This window comes from Coturnix japonica, chromosome 8, assembly GCF_001577835.2.
Source record: "Coturnix japonica isolate 7356 chromosome 8, Coturnix japonica 2.1, whole genome shotgun sequence".
In the NCBI taxonomy this organism is placed as follows: domain Eukaryota; kingdom Metazoa; phylum Chordata; class Aves; order Galliformes; family Phasianidae; genus Coturnix; species Coturnix japonica.
Genome location: NC_029523.1, coordinates 16,946,754 through 16,971,458, shown reverse-complemented (window position 1 = coordinate 16,971,458; position 24,705 = coordinate 16,946,754). Strand labels below are relative to the sequence as shown.

General features: G+C 39.1%; 2 protein-coding genes across 5 annotated transcripts in view; one reads left to right on the top strand and one right to left on the bottom strand.

Annotated features, from left to right (window-relative positions):
- Nucleotides 1-3,774, top strand: part of ST6GALNAC5 (ST6 N-acetylgalactosaminide alpha-2,6-sialyltransferase 5) — a 61,336-nt gene extending 57,562 nt beyond the window's left edge. For 2 of the 3 annotated variants that reach the window (XM_015870356.2, XM_015870355.2), the window contains one exon: nt 2,253-3,774. In XM_015870356.2, the coding sequence (XP_015725842.1) occupies nt 2,253-2,484 (232 nt within the window). In that variant the 3' untranslated portion in view covers nt 2,485-3,774. The remainder of the gene's footprint in view (nt 1-2,252) is intronic. The other variant, XR_001556911.2, reaches the window with a different exon arrangement.
- Nucleotides 3,775-11,501: 7,727 nt separating this feature from the next.
- PIGK (phosphatidylinositol glycan anchor biosynthesis class K) overlaps nt 11,502-24,705 on the bottom strand; it is a 59,276-nt gene continuing 46,072 nt past the window's right edge. Inside the window, exon 11 of one of the 2 annotated variants that reach the window (XM_015870255.2) lies at nt 11,502-12,541. In XM_015870255.2, the coding sequence (XP_015725741.1) occupies nt 12,425-12,541 (117 nt within the window). In that variant the 3' untranslated portion in view covers nt 11,502-12,424. Of the gene's footprint in view, nt 12,542-13,775; nt 13,848-24,705 lie in introns of those variants that run through there. The other variant, XM_032446246.1, reaches the window with a different exon arrangement.

Here is a 24,705-nt window from a genome sequence, read left to right as displayed (position 1 = left end):
CTGTTTTAATGTTAATAAATGAGGTGGCAAGCAATTTCCGCATAGAAATTACTCATGCATTTCATTTGCTGGTGACACAAGCTAATTGCAGAGTTAGAAGATAACACAGTACAGTTAATTTCAGTTACACTGTTGTTACTCAGGCCAAAATTCCAATCCAAACCTTACCAGCATGACGTCAGGGGGAATCCAGAACCGACACAGAAGGAAAAAGACTTCAGACAAAAAGCAGGAGGTATCCAACTGCCTTTTGGTGTTCCTAAACCTAAAACACATTTGGACTCAAAGCCTCAAAACTTCAGGAGAAGACAAGGCAGGAGGATGCTAACCACATCAGCACAGCTGATCATGGTGCAGTACTGGGCCTGAGCAGTTCACTCAGTTCCTCTGTGACTGCATTTATTCAGAGACTGATAAGATTTCAACTTTACTAATTATAATTTTAAAGCAGTAAATTTCCACCAAGCAATGCAGGTTTACCCTTGAGAACACAGGAGTAAAATCCATCTAGAGTGAAGAAAAGTAGTCGAAATGAGAGGCAGGTGTCCGAGTGTTCAGTAGTTGTAGGAAAATATAAATGTATCCTGTTACATTTTCAGTAATTATACAAATGATTCATTTTAGAGATTGTAATAAAGGCCCAATTTATTAAAATAAAAAAGTATAGGAAAACGTAATTGAAGATGGAGATCTAATAGTTGTACCTAAAAAGAACGCACAGGAAAGGGTATTTTTTACATTAAAAATACACCTGTATTTTTTTATATCTGTAGGTGTGAAATTAAAAGATTTCTTTTTACTCTCTTATGTATTCCGGTGAGAATCATATATTGTACATTTAGAATCCATCTTATTCTAGAAATGCAATATTATTGTTATTGTGGTGTGCTAAGATTGATCACCCTGTTGTGTTACTGGGAAGCTGGGCTGATTGAATTAAAACGTTAGTCTATGGTACAAATGGAAAGCAGCGGTAATATCATACGTTACCTCTGTGTACACAATATGGATAATGGTAAAATAAGAAGAATTAGAGAATTGCGTAGGTGACAGAATTACACAGTAAAAATAATGACCGAGACAGAATAGTGACAGATTGTGGATGCATTCAATTGAATTTGAGCTTAAATATTAGCTCTTCAAAATGAAAATAATCAACTCAATATTAGAGCTGACAGCCCTGAATCTGCGTGAGATTTCTTGCTCTGTCGTGCAGTCCTTACCCAGCTCAGGTTTTCATATAGAGCAGTTCCAAGGCTTTACTAAATGGCAGTATTTCAATCAATCAACTTTCTGCTGCTTTTTCTGCCACGACAAAATAGGATGTTGGTATTAACTATAGAGCACTGTACAATCGGGTTATTCAGTCTGGGACAGTTTTCTCCTTGAATTCAGGACAGAGACAGCTGTATGAGCTCTTGTCATTCTGTGCTCAGAGCAAAACAACATAATGGGTATAGTTTAACGCAGAGAATAAAAGGAGAGTGAACCACTGTGGCTTTACTATATTATGAACACAATACATGTGTCTGTTACAGAATGCAACATTAAAACACTGAGATCTTTATCCTAAATATTTGATGAGTCTTTGGCACATCCTATGTGTCACCAGTAAGTGCTGGTTAATGCTGATGGGCTCACAAGGTCAGTGTGAATGGCCTGAAGTTTCAGCTCACACACATATGGGAAAGTTGCCATTTTAAAACACCAAACACTCCCGCATCAGATCTTTGATTATAAAGCCAGCAGCAGCGGGTCGTACTGCTGACCTGGTGTGCAGACCTGTTCACTGCAGTTGTGTGCTCACACCTGTGTGTACTGTGCTGGGAGTGTTCAGCTGAGCTGCTGTGGCACAGATAACCACCGCCCCTCTATCTTTCTTTTCCCTTTCTTTCCCCATTCCAGTAAATATCTCTGCAGAGCTTTTTACCAATCACTATCTAGATATAAATCTCTTAAGCAGTTTGCTTCAAATTTCAGCACAGCCCTGCAGCGCTCTCCCTTATTTCTGAGCTACTGCTGTCCTTTATTGAATGGAGAGGAGGAGATTAAAGGAATGAGCCAAAAAAAAAACACCTTTGCCACATTCTGATGTGTTAAATATTCAGGAAAAATGCAGATACCTGAAATGTGGTTTAACTGGGAGTAAAAGTGGATTTGAGCCCATCAGCTTATTAAAGATACCATCTTTTCAATCAGTAAAATAGAACATCTGGGGCTTCCATGAGTCTTGTTTTTTTTTTCTCCTGCAGGGATCCTAATCATCTTTCAGTACCTTATCATTATTATGAACCTCTGGGACCCGACGAATGCACAATGTACATTTCACATGAGCGGGGACGGAAGGGCAGCCATCATCGCTTCATCACAGAGAAACGAGTGTTTGAGAACTGGGCGCGGACATTCAATATTCACTTCTTCCAACCAGACTGGAAACCAGAGCCACTTACTGTAAATCAGCCCGAGATTAAAGCGGCCGTCTGAGGGATGAATGCACAAGACTGCAACCACAATCACCGACTGTATCAGCCATCAGGGTGTTGGACCTGCTGGGACAGAAAGGCAACTGACAGCAAAAGGATTTGCAGCTGATAACTGCAGCAAGTCAGGAAGTTACGATGGAGGAGTGTATTGAGAGTACTTTCTGTTGAACTGTGTGTTAATCCACTGTATCGCCTCTTGGGCCCATCTGACTGTGTGTGTGATTTGTGAAAAGCAACTTGGTATCATTAAGGGGATGGGGAATTCATTATGGTTTTTTAAAGTATGACACCGCTGAATTTTCATAGTGAAAATTGACAGTATTTATTTAATGGAGGTTTTTATGCAACCTAGGCCAGTATTTTTCTAATTCACAGTTCTGTGGTTGTTGATCTTTCATAATCTTTCAAATCCAAAATGAATATTGCTGATGGTTTGAAAGGCCTAGCTTTTTATTTATGAAATTTGTTTGAAAAATACGATTCTATATAGCATGTGATTAATATTTGATCTGGAGTTGTTGCATTTCTTTTAAGAACTTTGGGCTCCATTCCAGCCCAAAGCCTTTAACAGCAAGAAGTGTCCCATGTGCAGATCTAGATAACTTTACATTCTGGCATCTCATGTTAATATGAAAACGGTAGTGAAAATTCTGTTTGATATTAATGTGAATGTGCTGCCGTGCTGTCAGACTGCTCTGTTTTAATCCAGAGGTTGGCGGACGGAAGGCAGAGTTCATCCCAAAGAAATCAGTTGACAGCACTGTGTTTTCACTGCAGAAGAGACCAACTACAGCTGAGGGGATGTGTTTTGTTTTGCCTGTTGTGGTCCTGCAGGAGGCTGAAGGAATATCCTTCCTGAGGCAGCAACCTGCAGACCAGGCAACAGCAGTTTGTAACAACAGCTGGCAACAACACGACCAGATTTCTAATACCAGGAAACTGCTCTACAGTGTTCTGCAGTACCAGCCAAAAAGATGGGAACATCGCACCTGTATAATCCATGCCTTCCGCTGCTCCAAGACGGCCACCAATCTCAGAGATCCTGGACTGCACTGAAGCTGGGATGTGGAAAGATCTCCATGAAATGGTCTCCTCAAGAGCAGCAAAGTTCCACCTGGCAGTATCTGTGTGACATCCGCAAGCCTGGCAAACACAAGGAGTAAACAATGCTAGTTCTGTATGTGGGAGCTCACACTGTGTCTTACTGGGTTACACTTGGCTTGTGAATAAAGAAAATTTCATTTATGCTACTATTTTTCCTTTTGCCTCACAATACAAAATCTCCAACTTCTCTGGTTGTTTATTTTGAAGAAATTATTGCATGAAACATAGTGACAAAGGTGTCTCTCACTGGACAAACAGTAAAGAAACAACAGAGGTATTGAAGCCTCTAAATCCAATGAGCTCAACCTCAGAGGCAACACGTGGAATTGGGACCAAACTGAGTTTAAATGATACTGAGTTATGACTTGTTATGACTTCCTCTTTCCTAAAAGTCATAGAAACAGTTGCAGCTGCCCAACAAATGCCCCAGTTCCATAGGGACAAATTGCAGTAACGCACCTCGTCAGAGGTAGAACAGTGTTGCCCCTGTCATGCTGTGTAGACATAAGAGAACCACTCTCCTTCATAGAATGGCCTGGGTTAGAAGGGACCTCAAGGACCATGAATCTGCAACCCCCCTGTCACAGGCAGGGCCACCAACCTCCACATTCAATACTAGACCAGGCTGGCCAGAGCCCCATCCAACCTGGCCTTGAGCACCTCCAGGGATGGGGCATCCATAACCTCTCTGGGCAGGCTGTTCCAGCACCTCAGCACTCTCATAGTAAACAAATTCCCCCTCATATCCAACCTAAATCTTCCCTCCTTCAACTTAGAACCATTTCCCCTTGTCCTGCCATTATCTACCCTTTCAAAGAGTTGACTCCCCTCCTGTTTGTAGGCTCCCTTTAGGTACTGAAAGGCTGCAATGAGGTCACCCCCAGCCTTCACCAGGCTGAACAAACCCAGCTGCCTCAGCCTGTCTTTGTAGGGGAGGTGCTCCAGCCCTCTGACCATCTTTGTGGCCCTTCTCTGGACCGTCTCCAACAGCTCCCTTTTTTGCTGCAGCACTCCCCACTATCACAAGGTAAGAAACAAAGCAAAACCTATTTTACCTTGGAACTTTTCTTTTAGTGCTCCTCCTGGTATACATCATTCACCACACAAAATTAATACAAATCTCTCTGCTTCTGCCAATTACTTGTAACCCATCTATCTCTTGCCAGCTGATCTCTAACTCTCCCTCATTCAGTGATTATGTTTTATCCCTTCCACTTCATTTCACAAAGTTCTATGAGGAACAGGATGGGTTTTGAACTGATAGTCATTTGCACATCCCTTTCAGCATGTGTACTGGGGCATGTATCCAACATGTATTACTTGAATTGATGAACTCTGTCAAATTGATTTACAGATCATTCCTAATTATGACTGCAGGAGATGGTGCAGATCACAGTAGGTGCTATGATGCCACAACCCTTCTGCTATTTTATTAGTGATATAATAAAAAGATCTTATCTTAAAGTAAGCTTTTAGCTTTTCCATCAACTGAGGGCTGCAGGACCTCCATGCTAGATCTTTAGACTGTGATGTTAGTGTTAAGAATAGACCATTTTAAAATAGATCACAGTGATCTACTTACAGCATTCAGAGGGACTTGCGAGATGGTGCTGTGCTCCATGTGCTTGTGTCCTGCCTGAAAGGCTGGTCAGTGCCAAATAGATCAGATGAAGTATTAAGAATCAGAAAAATAGGAAAAACTGATATTAGATCACCAAACTTCCAAGAGAGTAAAGCTACTGGTTGTAAATATTCCTTCTTCAGGTTTTGTAAATAATTACTCTCTGTACATTTCCAGTCTCCTTAAAAAACAAAATACCCCAAACTGTGTCTCATCAGCTTCCTGTGTCAGTTCAGCATCGGTTACAGAAAGCATGAAGGTGTATTTCCTAAGTCACACCCACAGACATAAAAGCTTACTGTTAAAAAGGACCCTGATGAAGCTAAGAAGACAGCAGATGTTTTAAAATGGATTGACCACACAGACTTACAGGGAAAGCAAATCCAGTCCAAAATTACAGGAATTTACAGGAAGACAAAGAAATTGGTCAACTTTTTAAAATGCTTCAATTCCAGTTATATAAAAATACAGGAGTACTTTGTACAAAGCAATATATTGAACTACAGCACATCCTGCTACCTTTCAGCATGAAGTGAGGTTTTGTGGCCTAGTGATAAACAGCTTTATGATAAACAAAATACGCTGCCATACCAAGGGTAAGTAGCGCAACCAGAAGCTGCTGCCGTTCCCTAGTTTATGCTGCCACACTCATCACTGTAATCTGATTCATTCACGATCTTCATTATGCATCATTTTACATACTAAAAATTGTTGTAAAGCAGTGTTTACTCGCTGGAGCAGTTTTAAGATCTGTGTTACTTTACCTTTGAACTTGCAGCACACCACAGCTTTTTATGCTGGCTTTCATCTGAGCAGCTGTTCTTTCATCTTGAAGAGCCATGGCTGTTACGCCATACCACACACAGCTGGAATTGAGATCCATTGATAAAGAAACTAAGAATGGGGGGGGAAAACTTATCATTGTTATTTGTCACAAGAGTTGCCAGATGCCCAGCTAACAAAACCCTGCTACAAAATCAAAGACAACCTTCCACTCAGAGCCTTAATGGGTGTCAGAGTGTCAAGTTTTCTGAAGCAAGTAGACAAGAACCGGGTGATGAGTCCACCTGGAGCTCCACAACTGGTTTTGCAAGGCTGCTCTTCAAAGGCTTGCAAAGAAACTTGTGGTAGTACAGCACAACAGAGACCTTCACCCAAGAAGCCCATCTGAACACAGGAAACACCCTCAGATTTCACATCAGGGTAAGGTTACAAGCAGGATTCCATAGGAAAATGCCACAGTACATTTTTGATGCTTTTCTGAACTGTTCCCTTGATGTCTATTGTAGGTCACTCCTAGACACAGTACACAAGGGCTAGACTCATCTATTAAAAAGGCGGTAGACATTTCTGTACAGGACAAACATTAACTCGTATGCTAAAGCCCAGTTACAGTCTTGCCATGCTCACACTGTACCAACACAGAGCAGTGGCACAGCCATAACATCTAACAGTAACTGCATTTTCATTTTACTACTGAAAGCAAAGCATCTAGCTCAGACAGAAATTAAGACTGGACCCTGCTTAACAGTCAAGGAAAGTTATCTTAATCATTTCTCATAGCAGATCTATCTCCTTTAGGAGATCCACAGTGATATTTAAGTCTGTCAGCTTCTTTACGCAACCAAGACAGACAACCATTGAGATAACATCAATAGCTTTTAGGACACAAAATACGTCCTAAAGTATTGAGAAGATAAAGGGAATAATGCATATTTAGCAGGATATAAGGTGTTAGGAATTTGCTGACTTCACTTTGGCCATCAGATCAAGCCAGAGCCTATTAGTTATAATCCAAACACACTGCATGATCCAAGTCATGATGTGAGTCAAAGGGAAGAGCTTTGGTAAGGTTTCTGTGAGGATATGTTCCCCTCGTTCCACCTAATCAAACTGTACACAGTGCCAAAACCAGAAGATGTTACCAGTATTCAGTGTGTTGTTAATTTGTGCAGGACAAAACTGGAACATTTCCCACTGCAGCTTTTTTTTTTTAAATACAACTATACATCTCTAGACAAGGACTATGTGAAACACTAAAAGGCTTCCCCTGGTCACTGTGTTGCAAATCCTGTTGCTGGCAAGCAGCAGCTTTAGAGAAATAAGCAATAAAAGCAAATGCAGAAGATGGGAACAAGTGTGAGGGAGGCTATGCAGGAGAGCTGTACAAAATACTAATGTGCACTGTCACAACGTAAGGATCATTCTGCTCATTGCTCCTCTTGCATTATAAAGACCAGGGGAATAAAAAATCATCACAACTTTAGCCACAGTATCTTAAGCAACAACCCTAACCTGGACAGGGAAAGCAGTAAAAAACTAGCAACAAACAAAAAGCAAACAGCAACAGCTAATACTTAGTGGTGTTCTTCATTGGTAAATATCAAAGCATTTGCCAAAGTACGTATCATTATATTAGAACTGAAGTTCACCTTCAGAAAGGTCTAAACTTTAAATGCCCACTACATGCAAAACCAGTGGACCAAATAAGCATGTAATACATGACAGTGTTGTTCCAGCATGTCATTTTGCAGGCAAGGAAAGAAATACATTTCCTAGATCAAATTAGTTGACTTGATGTAGGAACAAGTGTAACGTGCCACAAACCTCCCCAACAAGACACATCCCAGCAGCTTGGCCTAAACAGAGCCATGTCACCAAAGAAATGAATCAGTGAGCAGCATCAAAAGAATCTTACTAAAAGAAAGAGCATCTACGCTAGAGCTCTGCCAGCATTGCTCTTACTCTGCAGAGACAGCCTGTTTCTGGTAGTGCTTATTTTGTTGAAGGGACTCCTGCAAACAATGCTACCAAAATAACTTGTGTTGATACAATCCACGCCTCTAGGAAGCCTGTTGGCCAGAGCAGCAAAAATGACATGCCTGTACTGACGGCTTCAGTGCGCTGTCTGTATATACAAAATAAACAACAAAGCAAGATCTGAAATTTGCATCAAGAGGGAAACACAGCAGAACCAAACATTAAGAGCTGTATGTGTTCATAAACTTTGAACTGAAACCTTAAACGCTATCAATTTAATCATCAAATAAGGCAGAAATCTTCATTAGGGAGAAAAAGTGACTTATTTTAAATAACTTGCAAGTGAAATCAGTGCTATGAAATGCTGATTTCAGAGCACATTACATAGCATATTCAAGTTTTCATCATAAAACCTCAACACCTTCAAGACGTGCTTCCCTATAGCATGTTATTTTTAGCAGTTAATGGAAAGAGATAAGGCAGAGATAACAGTGGACTGCACACAGCAGAAGGTGTCTTCCAAAAGAAACATTTCTCCTTAAAATACAAAAACTCTATTATGCTCATTATTGTAAAGAAGTGCTGAAGTTACGGTTGACGAGACACCTTCATTATGTACACTATTTTCTGTAGTTCATAACTTTACGGTTCTATTAATCTCTTGGGTGAGATATTTTATGCTTGTCTTCAGTCCAGAGGTGAATTCATCCAGAAAGCATAATTCTGCCAGGTCACAAGGAGCTCTCTGACAGACAGAGCTGGAAGACCTATACACAGCTGGACTGAGTTTTCTTATGCTCCCAAGCTTTGTCCCCAGATTTTCCTATATACAGCACCTTCCTTGTCCCTCCCTATCACCATGCAGATCCTCTCCACTCATGACAAATGCACAGTTGAGTCTGAACCTGCTTTAGCACATACCAGCACCCATCTGAAGGGCATTAGGCCAGGAGATTCATTCGCTTCCAGTTCACGTTTCCAGGATGTGGTACCAGAGAATGGAAATCCCTGACTGAGGAATGGAGAGAAATGGATTCAATTTGCAGGCACTCATTTGCTTTCCTATAATCAATAATGGAAACCATTTTTTAGTGAAGGTGAAGGGACAGGCCTCTCTCTAGAAGAGTTATACTCTACACTATGCTACTCTAAAAAGACTTCTGATGACTGTTACCTTTGTTTATGCTGAGATGACAGCATTTCTTGGCGATATTCAGATTAAAAACAAAAGTGTTTGTCTGGCTGAGACAAATGCAAAGCCGATTGGGTCGTCACTTCTCAGGCTTCTTTCTCCACCGATCTGTGAGGGAATCTCACTTTCCAGTCTATTACAGAAGCATGGTTTAAATCATGCATTTATGTAAATGTTTGGACATGGTCATATAAAACTGCTCTCAAATGTATATAATACTTTAAGTACGATTTAGAAATGAAAGGAAGTGCAAACACATAAGAGAATACACATACAAGTATAAAACTAGTTAACTTACCTTTTCATCAGATGAATACAGTTTCAATACATGATTCTGAAAGAAAGCTGAAACACTGAAATGAAACTATTATTTTTATCAGCCACCAGTGTTGTAAATATCTACAAAATCCACTGCAGACAGAGCTGTCCGGTTACACAACAAAAGATGCAGGCATACACACACAAAATATTGTGAGCATGAGTGTGTTTGGTTCACAGCCCTATCTATACAGACTCTCAAAATACCAGAATTAATTCTGCTCTGTAGGTTTCTATGCAAGGAAACATAAAGGAACTGTCAACTTGCCTGCTTTCTCGATTCCATTACAAAGATCATCTGTGCAAAATGCAGAAGACATCTGCAATGCAAAAATATATTTTCTGACCTGTAAAACACGAATGGTGTATAAGAATGTCCTCATTTGTTCCTGGAGTCCAGGTCCCAAGTGAGTTTGAAGGGCTGCCAGTGAAAAAGATTACTAACTTAAAGGAAATAAATCTATAATTGCACAAACACATTCATAGACAGTAAGGAGATATTTCTAGAGTGGTTTTAAGGCTAAAACAACTCAAGGAATAAAACATATTGTATAAAAATTAATGTGTCATACATGTAGCACAGGCAACTTCATGGTGACTCTGAGAAACATGTATTTCAACCCCTCACTTTGTGCTTCTAATAACATTAGAAAAGCCCACAGTGTAGTTTGCCGCATTTTAGTATAATTGTTGTTCTCACTTCAGTTTAATCACCTTCACGGGCACATTTACCGAGTGCTTCTATTTCTAAATTGCATTTTAATAACCTGCCTAATTGCCTCCTCTTCTCTAAGCAGATAAGTTTTAAAAAGACAGAACCTATGGTATCTTCTGCTTCTTGCTGAGCTCTGCTGATGTTCCTAACCACCATTTCCTGCAAAAGATGGCAGTAAAATAATTCAGTAGGGGCTGAGCGCTCCCAGTAACTCTAATTCAAGCTGAAGCAAGGCAGAAAGCTCTATCAATTTCACTTTAGCCATTTTTTAATATGTGACAAAGCCGGCCCATAAAATAAATATTTGATTAAAAATATTCATATTACAATAGAAAAAGAGGATCAAAAGCTGGATTAAAAAATGGAATGCAAGCAAATCCTCTAAGAACAAATTCTGCAGGATTCCTTTTTCTACAGTATCTACACGTTTCTATGTCTCTGCATTTCTGTAGCAGTCTACAACAGATCTCAGTAGGTTGTTGTATGAGAATACACAGCTTTTTGCATTTCAAGACAAGTCACACTGGCAGTGCGTTTTGCACACAATCCTACAGCTTCTGAAAGATCCTACCCCAAAAAAACCCCACCAAGCCAGTAAGTCACAAAGAGATCCATTCCTTGTGCTTCACAGAGCTTCTCACCTCCTCCTTCTCTGAAGGAGAAGCAAACAAAGCTTTCATCTTTCAGATTAAGTTGCTTCAGTTATATAAAAATTTCTCAGTGCCAGACTGGGAAGAAATGACTAATAATTTCCACAGAAGAACAGTTTATAAAATTATAAGGACACTGGTGTTTTCCATACAGCTTGCTTGCTGCTCTTGGAGCTCAGCAAATGCTGAAAGCAATTTCTGTTGTTCAGCAAAAAATACCACGGGGTTCTAGGTAACACAACTTTATAGTGAGGTCAAGGTGCAGCAAGCATTTACCTCCTGATAATGGCTCCTTTGGTACATTTATCCTCTCCACGCCCAGAAGATATAGGGAGACAAAAGGTTTTTAGACTCAGGAGATCAGCTACACTTCTGTTGTTTACTGCTCTCTGGAATCTGTCCCAAGAAACAGCTGAAAGCCTCAGTGACTGCCTTCTCTGTATCCTTGCCACTCACTGCATACACACAGGTCTCTGACAAGTTTGCTACCTGTTACCTGAGGTTATGTTGCCACAACCAGTCTGAAAGGAAAGCGGAAAACAATAAAAAAGTGTAAGCACTCAGATTTGGATCTTCTGTGTAATAGGAAAATGCTCAACACCCTATTCTAAGACAACACTATTGGCTTTGATATAATGTGTTTACAGATAACTTCTAGTAACTTTAGACCATGTACACATCAGCTTTATTACAACAAGGAGAGAGAACAGATTCCAAAAGCACACCGCAAAAGCATCACCTAGTTGGCACTTACTGTTTTTATACATGCAGAAATTTGTGCTTCTCTTTATTAGTATCTGTGCATTACACAGCCAAAACACAGTTAGCATGCATTCATCATTACATGTCCAAGAAGAACAAATCAATATGCCCGAACATAATTTACAAAACCTAAATTATAAATCTCATCTTCCACATGCTCAGAAATTACCGAATGCAAAGTACCACTTCACCATTTTTCATCCTGATCCTAGAGTCAGTTTTGCTTTATGCAAAAATCCAGTGCACTGAAAACCCTGAATACGTCCAAATCCAGATCACACGGAGTAAAAAGATGACAGCTACGACATGCTCTTGGCGGTCACCCCGTGCTCACAGTTTCACTCTTTTTGGCATTTCTTTTAAGCAGATTCAGTGAGGTCATTGTATTTTTGTTTCACTTCCACCAACTCAGAATTCTAAATCCAAACTTGCCTAGGGTGAAAGGACTGGCCTAAGGGCTGCATTTAACAGAGGGAAAAAAACCATATTTTTCTAGATTACTACCTCAGAAAGTCTGCTAAGATGTTGAGGTTCACCCTTTTTTAAATATAATGAGAAAGAGAAGATGGTCAAATAGAAAGCATAAAACATTTGCTTAAAACATTAGGAGGGGAAAAAAAAAAGAAAAAGGTTTGTCTAATATTATAACCATGTGTTAGACTTCAGAAAAAGAAGGCAGAAGACACGATGTCAAAAGAACACTTGGAAGTGAGATGCTAACTCTGTTTTTCACTACAACCATAATATACATAAAGAGAACTCAGATGACACCAGTGAATCCAAGGTAGCAGTCAGTGCAATAGTCTTGCTTGCTCAAATTTAGAAGATATGCTTCATGTGTTTGATTCCATATGTCTTGAAGAAAACCATGATAATCAGTGCCCAAAGTCCTAGAATAAACCCTCCAGGAGGATGCCAGTCCTTTGGTTTTGGTTTCTGAAACAAACAAACAAAAAGAGAGAAAACCAAACAATTAGTGGTTACATCTTCATATGAAACAGGCACTGGGCTTCATCAAGTGAAAAAAAATAAAATCCTGGCTGCAGAGAAAAACACAGGCTGTATTTCTTATGAAGAAGCATCTTCTTGACGTGGTGTAAATGCTGATGGGAAGTGAGCTGATGCTCAGGCAGGGAGGCAAAGCACCACAGAAAGCCACCAGAACTGCGCCTGAGACACTAACTTTGATGGTGAGATTGATGGTATCAGTGTGGCAGGACATGTCCAAACTCATTTGTTCGGACAGAATTTCTCCTATCTGGTCTCATGTTAATATAAGAGAAGAATGTTGCAAGTATGAAAAACAGTTCCAGGAATTGAAAATGTGAGAGAAGAGGTGTTGTTTTTCCATTACCTTGAATGTTTTCTACTGCTCCTTCTGTACACAGTTATTTAAATAAACATATCTAAACACATAAAAAGCTCAGATTCATTATTAAAGGAGTATCATAACACAAAATAGGATTGTTTTTAACGTCAGTCACATTTCCCAGAGGCCTCATTGAGTCTAACTGCTTTTCCCTAATGGAGAAATATATTCTGCAATTCAAATACCTGTCCCTTCAACAATTTTTTCATCTTTGGTAAAAAGCATTACACTGCAATGCTTTTTTCTTTCTTCTATCACACACTTTACAGTAAGGCAAGATAAAACTCGTCTGTCTCCTTCTTCCTCTTCTCATATTTACAAAAATTTCAGATATTCCACGTACTATGAAAAATGGATTGTGGAAGATAAGAGCTGCTGCATGCCCCAAGATCTGTCTCTCTAAGGCTAAGATGAATCCATGTGAATGCAAAATTTTAGTCAAGAATATCGTGACAAAAGTATCAGAATTATGGTATTTAGAGGTATAATTCAGTCTCTCACACCTATGTCAACTCTTACCCTCAGCACCTACGCTTTACACATCTTCTGTGCAGACAGAGATGATTTACTCTTACAATAATAAACACTGAAGTGAGTGCTGTGTTATTTTATTCTGCCTTGCTAAACGATTTGCACTATTCTGTCCTTAAACAGAAAGAGGCACAAGGGGCACTCAGCATATTTTGGTTTCATCACATTTAAGTCAGATTTAAAATCCTCTAAGTGAAGAGATGGTACTGCTTCAATTTCTGCACAAATCTGCTTACAGGAGCTTGCCTTGTCGTCCTCCAGTAAACATACCAGGTGGCTGGTGAACTTGGAGGCAATAAGGAGCACTTTGCAGCGTCTGTTCGTTCAAAACATCTCTTCTACCTAGAAGAAAACAATGTTTGTGGATTGCTCAGCTTCCATCTGCTAAGCTCCATAGATACCTCCATAGTTACAACGTTAAGATTTTTGCTTAAGTATTGTGCTTGCACTTAGCAAGGGTCACAAGTGGCCTTGTCTCCTCAGGCACCTGAAGGAGCAGACACTCAGAAATACTCACAATTTCAATTCATCTGAAACCAGAATCATACAACAGGCATTGTAATTTATGTTTGTAACAAGAAAACCTAAGTTATAAGCAAAGACAACATATACTGCTTACTAAGAAGCACTCATCAGCTTCAACGGGTACGTCACTGCCACTTTGCCACCTCACTGCTATTCACAGCCATGTATCTCCGCACAGAGATCTCAGGAAATCAACTCTGAATGTTCAAACAGGCTGCCAGCACACCTCACTTCTGACGGTAACAGCACATGACACTTCTCCACGCAGAGGAACTTTCTTGTTTAAATCCTCCTAATTAACCCATAACTTCATATGCATATTGCAGTGCCTGTTTCATCAATCTCTTTGTACTATCAATCTTCTGTTTCTTGGATCTCAGACAAATTCCTTACCACAAAGTGGCACCTGACCCTTCTAGACAAATGACTTCAATTTGCAGTCAGTGACACTAAAAGCCTCTCTCTCCTATTTTGTATAGATCACGTAATTTAATTTCTTTAAAGAATTTATATGAATAAATATTTATAAGGTGATCTATGGGTATGGTTTTACATTCTGTCACACCATGTGCTAAAGGCTGCTCCAGGAAATTCCACAAGGAAACAAAGGCTAGTGCAGTCGTGTCTCTACACTGGGACATCAAGGGCATAGCAATAATCAGCTTAAAGCCATGTGATGCAGTGTTAAATCATGAAGGATACCTTACTGTTTAAAACATGAAAGTGCCCCAGGAAGCATCTGAAGCTGTACAAGAGCTTGGTCATCTTGGAAATAAATTATCAGAACAAAAAAGTTTTTACAGATGAAGACTGGAATCTGCACATAAATACTTAACCACAATAAAAGGGCAAAGAAATGCAACTCTGTTGTACATCTGTAAGTCAATAGTGAGGTTAATTGAGCACAAAATTATATTGAAATATGCCAGTATTTTCCATTAGCGACATGCAGACATCAAAACCTTATGAATACCTGAAAAGGGTTTACACAGATCCATATCTAAGCCATTAAACCATACCTGCAAGAGCTGAAGGAATACCAGTACTGCGGCCAAAAGCAATCCCTAGATAAACTGTCACTTTGTATTGATTAGAAAGCATAAGTGAACATGAAGTTTCTTCTAAATTCTTACATTACAATAATAAATCAATATTTAACATAAGAACACAGCCTAATTCAGCATCTTATTCTAGTAACTTTCTCTGAACGGTAATTTTTGAAAGCCAGGCATTTTCTCACTCACAATAAAATGCTACATGGACAAAAAAAACATTAAGTGTTGCAGTACTTTAATTTGCAATTAATTATGTACCTTTACTATGCCAACATTGATATGAGAATGTGTATTACTAAAAGACTGCAGGTTTCACAACTCCAAAATTTTGCCTAACTTCCCCTTATTTGGGGCTGATCTCAAGCAGCACTGACTCAGACCGCTCTGCATTTCAGTGTAGCAGTACCCACATATGAACTTTACCAAAGACTGCTCATATTTAGGTTTTGTGATTTCTGCTACAATACAACCCCATGATAAATGCCCCTTTCCTCCCCGCAATAATAGCTGTAACACACAGGTGAAACGCACACAGAAATGGCACAATGCGTCACAAATACATTCAGCAGCTTAAGGGCTAGTCGTTATTGAATTGCTGGAGATTCCAAATTAAGAAGATAGGTAGCTAAGCAACAGCAAGCTTCCTCCTGTGAACAGTTTTCTGCCGCACTGTCTTTAGTTCTAGTAGACTCATTATTCCAGGAACTTAAGAAACAGTTAACAGAAAGTTGCTCCAAGTACTGTAATTAAGGAGAGGATAAAACAGTGTATTTTCAAACTGGATGGGTCTACAGGGACCATAATGGAAAGTATCCAAGATTTTCACTGAAAGTGTTTTGTAAAACATACAGTACTTGCTATTGCAATTAAAATGAGTTTTATTTAAGAAATAAAAAGTACTAAAGCTAAAGTAGTAATTAAATGAAGAATGGTTTAAATGTATAATGTTAGATCAGAACAGAATTAAAACATTACATGGAAAACACTTTGATAAATACCATTATGATTCAATCCTATAGTCCACTTCCAGCAGAACTCTACTCTGTATCAGTGTCCCAAATAAAATACTGGTATAGAAAAGTTAAACTCAGAACCCATATTTGGATGGCAGCAGTAAAGCAACGCTCACAGTATAAGCATAGCAGTATTACAGCTAGAAATGCAGTCATTCCCAAACAAGAAAAGGACAGGCCAATGCTCCCGTCTATGCCAACACCTTGTTCTGAACGGGGCTTCAAGAGAGAAACTTTGGAGTTTCAAAGTGCCCTAAGCCCAGTTTTGGTCTATTTACTGCAGAACAGGTGATATAAAACACCACTTTGGATCCTGGGGCTTTCTAGCAGTAGCTGCAGCTATAGAGGAAGCCCTGTGTGTATCTCTCAGTGGATTTCTCCACCTCTACCAGTCTTAGGGGTTGGTAAGCAGCAGCAGGAGGTAAATCACATGCGCTGCTTGCCAGTGCAGTGCCCTGCACCATTATCAGGTCACTGAGGTAAATGTCACATATTTTAGGGTGCAGATTTAAAAGTCATTCTCTGTTTGAATGAATTTTTCTACTGCTTTACGTTATGGCCTGTGTTAAAGACCATTACTGAAATCTGAAAAAAAATGGAGGTCTTTGAAATCCAAGGCTTTCCAATCTAATCCAATCTAATTTCAGACCACATAATCATTGCAATTCTTGTAAGAAAACACACGACTAAGTTTAATTTCAGAACAAATTTATAATCATCACAATTAAATCACAGCATAAAACACACTGTCAGAGCTTTTAGTAAAGTATGCACTTCTAATTTGTTGGTTACCGTCTTGATTTGTGGTCCCCATAGTGGGGTGGGGAAATCAAATAATTTCAGCCATCTAGTAATAGTTTAATCCTCTTTTGTGCCCACAGCAAGATTAAAGTCATAGGAGAACAAACAGTTCCTGTTAATCTGCAAAATAATTTAAAGCATTTTTGTCTAATCTCCTGGTTTATATTTATTAACCATAGTGCCATGATTACTGATATCTCCAATGTTAATAAAATGGTGAAGAAAGTTCATTCATCAACAAAAACTCATGGAAAACATGAGGGAAAAAAAAAACCAAACCAGCAGCTAAAAGTAAATTAATGTCATTACCAACATCTGCATTTTAAATACATTCTTTGAAAATTCTACAATCACCATAAAACAAATACTGTTATAACAGCTTCAGTTTTTCATTTCCTTCTAAAATATGTAATCTGTAGGGCTCATTAGAAATGATCCTCTACTTCAAATATGGCTGCTCACTTACTGTTTTCTACTTTCAGTGTTATCTCTCAGCATTATATAGTGCTTTAAAGTGCTTTCAGTGGTTTAACGGTTATTCATTAATCTTCCAACCTCTGACACAATACATAATAGACTTCTAATCACAAGGAGCCTTCCCAGCACCTGAGACCCAGAGCAGTTCAATTCCAAACAAGCCAGCACTCATATGAACGATGCCTGGTAAACAGGGATTGTGCTACAGGGCCTTCCGAACTAAGATGTGTGATTTGATACAACCAAAGCCAACAAACACAGCTCTGTACCAGCAGATGTAATGATTCAGATCTATCACTGGTAGACTAGCACTGCAGAACTCTTAACTCTGCTGAGGTAAGAGGGCTGAGCTCTTTCCTGCTCAGTTACATGTATCATTCTGATACTTAGAAGCATGCATACACTGCAGGGTGAAGAAAAACTATAAATATATACATATATTTTAAATCACATCTACTTAAGGCCTGCTAAGCAAACTGTATTTAAATTCATATTCATTCATATACTTCTAGGAAGTAATGATAATAATTTTCATAAAAGAGCACTTAAATCCACATCAGATATACGAAATAGATTTGCAAACACAGAGCTTCATGCCAACTGAAGCGTGCAAAAATAGAAGATGAGCAGAGTAATTAAACAGACTTGGTATTAAAAGTTGGCCACCATTACTTCAAGCAGCATCCTTCTCAAAAATATTTGTAATTAATTTAAACAAGATGATCATTAGCAAAAACAAGACTAAAGACATTCAGCACATGGTAATAAACTTTCTTGACTGGAGGTGAGAAAACAGGATTGTGCACTAACTGGCTGCAGCTCCATGGCCAGGACGTCCAAAAACAATCAGCTGTAAAAGTGACTCACCTGCTGCAACCCAAATGTTGGGTTAAGCAGACAGAAAAGTCTGTTGCAAAAGAACAAAGGTTGTGAAAAGTGTCTGCAGAGGCTGCCCATGGAGCAAAGTTTTCTTGTACTTATATTTGCTAGAAAGGTGTAAAGCATGCCAACCCACACTCACAACTATTTTTGGAGCAACATACACTGCTCACTTTCCCCTAGGGAAGCTTTATCTCAAAGTCTTCTACAGGACAGATGTTGCTACAGCAACTCAAAACCGGTGGGAGAAGAACCAGAACCAACAACCCAGCTCTGCAGAGAAGAGGCCTCATCCCGTCCCCATCTGGGAGATGCACACCAGGCACTGCTGCCTCCTGCCAGGGAGCTCCACTTGGATTTCCCATGGCGTCACTGCCTCAAGGTGAGCCCTTCTAAGTACCTGTAAATCAATGGGCTCTGAAGCAGGTTGTTGTTTTTTTTCTCCTTAATCTCATAAAATTAATTGCATGCCTCAAAACTTCCATTATGAAGCAGAATTTTGATCACTCACATTCAAATGATGTTTATGTGGAGAAACCACGATGTTCGTAAATTATTGAACTACTCCTTTCAAAGTAGTAGTGATGGTTCTAACCACGCATTTTTTCCTAGATATCCCATGAGTAACTTCATTCATTTCCAGGTGGCAGGCAATATTAACAACAGATGTTAGACAACATTAGATCTTATACTCAATATGTCATATTGAATACAAAATCTAATCAAACACCTTAACAGCTACATTTAAAGAAACTGGAATCCAAATCAATATTCTCTATTAGCGTACTTTTCACTGCTCATTTTTTAAACGTCTCTGGGATCTCTGCAACTCTAATTTTCAAAGTTCTCCTTTGCCCTGAGCTCTTTGTGACAATAAACCCACGCAGGCTTTTCTAGCTGTGGCTTGCACAACTCAAAACTGCATTATAGTTAAGAGGCAGGCATGAGAAAAAAAATGGACAAGGGGAAGAAGCACTGAGGCAAACAGTGTCCACACATTTATATCAGCAAGATCAAACATAGCTGTGTTTCTACTGCCACACACTTTCATTTTCAGTGAGAAATGAGTGTACTACAGCTGCCAATAGATCTGTTCCCCACCACCACCCTACTTTTAAAAGCAACTGTTGTTTGCAGTATTTTTGCACTCCTGTGCCAGACAAGTATTCACACCCAAGTTTATGTTGTGTATATTCTCCCTGTGAGCAGTAGAAAAGAAAAAAAACAAAAGGAGTAATTCTGAAATATCAACTCAAACTTTTGGCTGTTCTAGCTGCTATACAACCTTGAAAACAAAGCATAAAACATGGAAGCAATACAGGAACTTACCTAGAGGTTGCACATAATGAGACCTACACCAGAAAGCCATTTATGTCAGGCCTGATGTGTCAAAAAAACAAAGAGACCCTGAGAACAGATTCATTCCTGCAGAGTTTTTGTTGGAAGCTGCCATTGAGAAAGAATGGCAGATTTATGGTGTCATAAATATTCAGTGTTCCTGTTCCCCATATCATTTGCATGACACCATGCATCTGTCAGATGCTACCTGGGGCTCCATCTTTCTGGAAGAATGAATGAGTATAGCTGAGCATGTACCCCCATAGATAAACATACGTGGTATGTGCAGTACCAGCATCGTTCTGAAAGGTAAGTCCTTTAAAAAGATTAAACCACAGATCTTCATATTTAATAGCAAACCAGTTCCCCTTCAGCTTACTACTACACAAACTAACCGCTGGTTACCGCCCTACTTGTGCCACACTGTCACTCAGCCCCATGTAAGTACTAATGGCCTGATAGCCCTTTGTTTGCAGATGGCCTTGCAGAACTCCTACACAATCCTCCTAAGAACATGGGATCCCTGGCTAGCTCACAGCATCCCTGTGCTGGAGCTGGGTTTCTCCAGAAACACTGGGTCAACAAGAGACAACAGCCAACATGTGAGGGAAGGGTGCCAGGAGCAGACCGGCTATGGGCAGGTGCCACACAGTGATGGGTAAAGGACAACAAAAGTGCCTGCAGGAAGCTGAAGTGCACACACACATACAAAGGACTGCCAGGAGAACAATGAGAAAAGATGCTGTCTTATCTGCTCAACAACACGATCAGAGCTCTCCCATTCCTGGAGTCTTCATTTATTTACCCCTTTCACCCATTCTTAAAATGGAAATGATTTCATCAAATTTCAACTCTCTGAATTATTTAGGAAAACAATTCCAGACAGAGCACCAGAGAGCAGCCTGCCAATATCTCTATCTCCAGCCATTCATCAGTCCTGTCAAGAGCTTGTGAGCTACACTGCCATGCTCCTCACAGCACGCTACTGAAGGGTAAACAAACTATAATTAACTTAACACAAAATATCACCAAGAACACCTCACTAAGCTTACACGGTTAAGTGGGATAAATGTGTGAATATATTTGGAGCTAACAGTGCCATCACCTGAGGAAAAATGTTCAGCAAAGTATCTACCATCACAGGCAGCGCTACAAAATATGTCAAGCTAAAATTGATAACATTCATATTCTGTCCTTACCAATGTGAGCTTATTCTAACAGCTACTTCTTGTTCTGCATATGCTGAGAAGAAATATAGCAGATAGAATGAAAAAAAAAACCAAAAAAACAGAGAACTGCTGCTGTTAATTTTACTATTCACTGAAATAAACGCTGTCTAGGAGAGAAACTTTCACTTGTAAACAGTACAAACATTAATTAAAGAAACCATACAAGGTATGTGAGAAACTGAAGCATTACAGAGCACTGAACTGACACCAGAAAACTGGAATTAAATTTTGCATCTTGGACAATCTACCGTAACTGCAGTAATCTGTTTCCTATAGAAAGGTTCTGATCCTGCACATCTTCAGTGACGGGTAAAACAAAGCACAGACTGTAGTCTTATGCTCAAATTGTACAAGCCTTCACCAAAAACATGCTAACGTTATTTTTATATCCAGTGCAATCAGGAGTAAGCAATCTTTTTAACAAATACTTTGCCCTTTGCCTGTGGATCTAACAAGGTCCCCTCCTACACTGTTCAGCTTGCCTGGGCTGCACTGAGTGCAGAGGAATTGCATAGGGCCTCATCTACAAAGGTCGCTCTGGAAGTACTGCCTCCTATTTATTTCCATGGAAACCACAACTGATACAAAGAGCACCATAACACAATTTAATAGAGTGCATTCTCAGCTACAAAACACTTCTTCAACACAGTCACTGCAATTAGCTGTACCATTAGGTGTTATGATACAGACAAGATTGAAAATTTAATTCCATAACGATTAACAAAATGAGTGCAATAGCTCTGCATTCTTTGATATTTTCAGCATCTTTAATAGAATCAATGCCTATATAGAAAGGCAACGAATCAAACTATTGAAGTAACACGTTTTCATAAAGAGTTTTACTGCTGCTGCTTACCATGATAGTAACAAGCATGACGGACTCTACAATCCCCAAATTCTATTGCTAGAAATTGCACGTTCACACTAAATGTTTAGTGGCTTAGCTGTCTTCATTTGATATCAATATTTTGCACTTGGACATAATTAAGAATAGGGGAACCATTCTTATAAAACTATTTTAATCCATTAGGCAAATTTTCTCACTATGATATGAAAACTGTCAACTACTTAATTAGCACACCTACTTCTCCCCAGCCTCTAAGTGCACCTCAGCTATGTTTTATGATGGCCCAAGGACAAGAAATAAAAAAGAAACCACAACACACCAATTATGTCTCTGCTCAATTGTACAACTATTTTAAAATGTGTGAACAGTTAAGACAAAATTGAAAAATTACCATAATAGGCTTCTGACACTTCCCTGCTTAAGCAAAAATTAATTCTATCTCCCTGTTTTTAATGCAAAGCCTTTATAATTTTACTAATCTCAAGTTCCCACAAGCAGGAACACAATACTTTCAAGTACAAGAGTATGAGGCTTGGCATCTCCTCTTTTTAGTTATGCGGTTTATTTGATGGAAGTCTAAACCGCTAAGCCTCCCTTTGTGCTTAATATAAGCCATCCTCAGTGGAAATACAAGTTAATTTAAGTGAAATGAAGTTTTAGGAAGAATGAATTCTCCTGCACAGAAAGCTTCACTAAAGGAAAGCTTTCTTAAAGCAGCATCTGTTTCCTGAGCTGCTCTAGAAACAGGAATATAAAACAAAGTTAAAAGAAGGAAGATTTATAAAAGTTATTTTTCCTCATGAACATCATAAATGTAAGAAAGCATCTAATGGGATACCTTATTTATCACTTTCCTGCATGTTTTCAGTCTCATCTTGTGTCACGCATGAAGAAGCTTTACCAGCGTAACAAATTAGTATGTTCTAAGCATAAGAACTTTCTGTTTTATTAGCAGAGATTATTATTATGCTTACTGCTTATGTTACAAAGTAAATCAGATATATTGCTGGCATGCACTTCCAGATACAATAAGGTGTGTGCATCACACACTAAATTTACAGAGTTGCTTCATAATTTTCTTTACCCTCCACCACAGTTCATATATTTGTACATCAGATGCTATACTGCAGCCGCACATGGTGTGTTATGATGCCTACAAATCTATTAAGGTCACAGAAAGCCTGTGCATATATTTAGTCTATTCCCATGTGAGTCAGAAGTATATTATTTGCATACCATTATGCACTGAAAACCTATTCAGTTATCCCCACTGGAGGCAACTCTCCACAGCGACCTAAATAGTATTCACTTTCTCAATATTTGAAGGAATACCAAATAAATGTGCAGATAAATCCAAAAAGACTCCCAACATCTAACAACTCAGGATTATGGATGACCAATGATAATAAATGGAGATCGGTGTATTACCAAAACAAATAAATGAAGAAATCACATGGAAGCAATGAATGATGAAATAATTAAAGTATAAGCTTAATAGAGGACTATAATTGCTGTGAGTGAAAGTGACTGCAGGGAGAACTTTTGTCAAAAAGCTTGTTACAAGCAGAAAAGTGGGCAAAGAACCTCAAATCACATAACTTGCTTAAAAATAACTTCCTTACATTGTCAGCAACAGCAGCAGTTCTAATATCAGCTGCCCAAAACAGAGCAAGGTAGGTATTGATATTTTATCTGCAGCACTGCTCAACAATTCACATGACGTTAACAACTGAGACCTCTGGGACACACACATATTGCTCCTTCCATGACAGCTGCAATATCATGCATACCTCACAATAATCACAAACATGTACCAACATGTAGTTACTGTCCTTCTAATTTATATTCCCCCTATAATTCAAGTATTTTGATTAAACATCTATCTACTCTGCTCACTCATTTTGTCACTCTTCCTGACCTCAATACAGCCGCAACAAGGGGAAAATACAAACAAAGCATCGATGCACTTTGTGCAGAGAGTCAGGACAGATTAACATAAGAGTCCTTTATGGCGCTAGTCTACAAACAAAATCTCTCACTGTTAACTTTATTTTGCTATGTGAAGTTTACTTTAAGCTGTAAGCAATTTTGAACCTGTCTCTTTCTGTAAAGCTCTAAGCATATCTACAGCACAGTACAAACAATACCCGCTGTCTTAAAGTCACGGCAGTGGGCAGGCTGTAAAGCATAATAAAAGGCGATCATGGCATGATCAAGAAAACAGCCAAGATAAAATATATAAAGACTGATATAATATATTGAAAGGTTTGTGCATACAGGATTATGAAACACATGCAGAATAATAACGTATGTATTTTCCATCTGAATCAGGCATGTAAGAAATAAAACAGTTCTTAGAGTTTATGGCCATTCAGCTACTAATGACCCTCCAGATGCACTCACCTGCAGTTCTGATGAATAAACCAAGAAGATACACAGCACTCTCTGAAGCCTGACATGTTACAGTCACTTCCTGAACCTCTTCCTTCATTTTTAATCTTAGATAATGCTTTAGAAGTAAATTATTTCAGATACCATGTCTTAAAGAAATTGTAGCTCCAACATGGCATCTCTAACAATTATAGCTACTTCATTGCCTGGGTATCTTTTCATATATTTTAATACTATACCTGGCAGCTCTGTATGCTGGTCGTATGGAAGTGATGTCTCATAAACCCAGTACATTAAATGAATGACACCACATTCACATAATGCCTCATATTACCAGTATTCTCAAGTGCAAACTGAGCACTCCCATAATATGCACAAAAGCCTTTAATTTATTTCCATTTCCACTTTCCAGAGGAACAATTAGTTTCTCTCTCAACTACTCATGAGAAATACAAGCATTTTCAAGGAACATAACATATGCTTTGCCAGTTTTGGCTTCTACCACCTACTTGAGATGACCTCAGAAATTCTGCAGTCAAGCCAGGCTGAAACACGTCTTGCAACACTTATAGCAAGAAAAAAATACCCATTTTCAATCTCCAGTGCCTCTGGGCAGCTGGGACAAGTCACCCCTCTCTGGCTTAC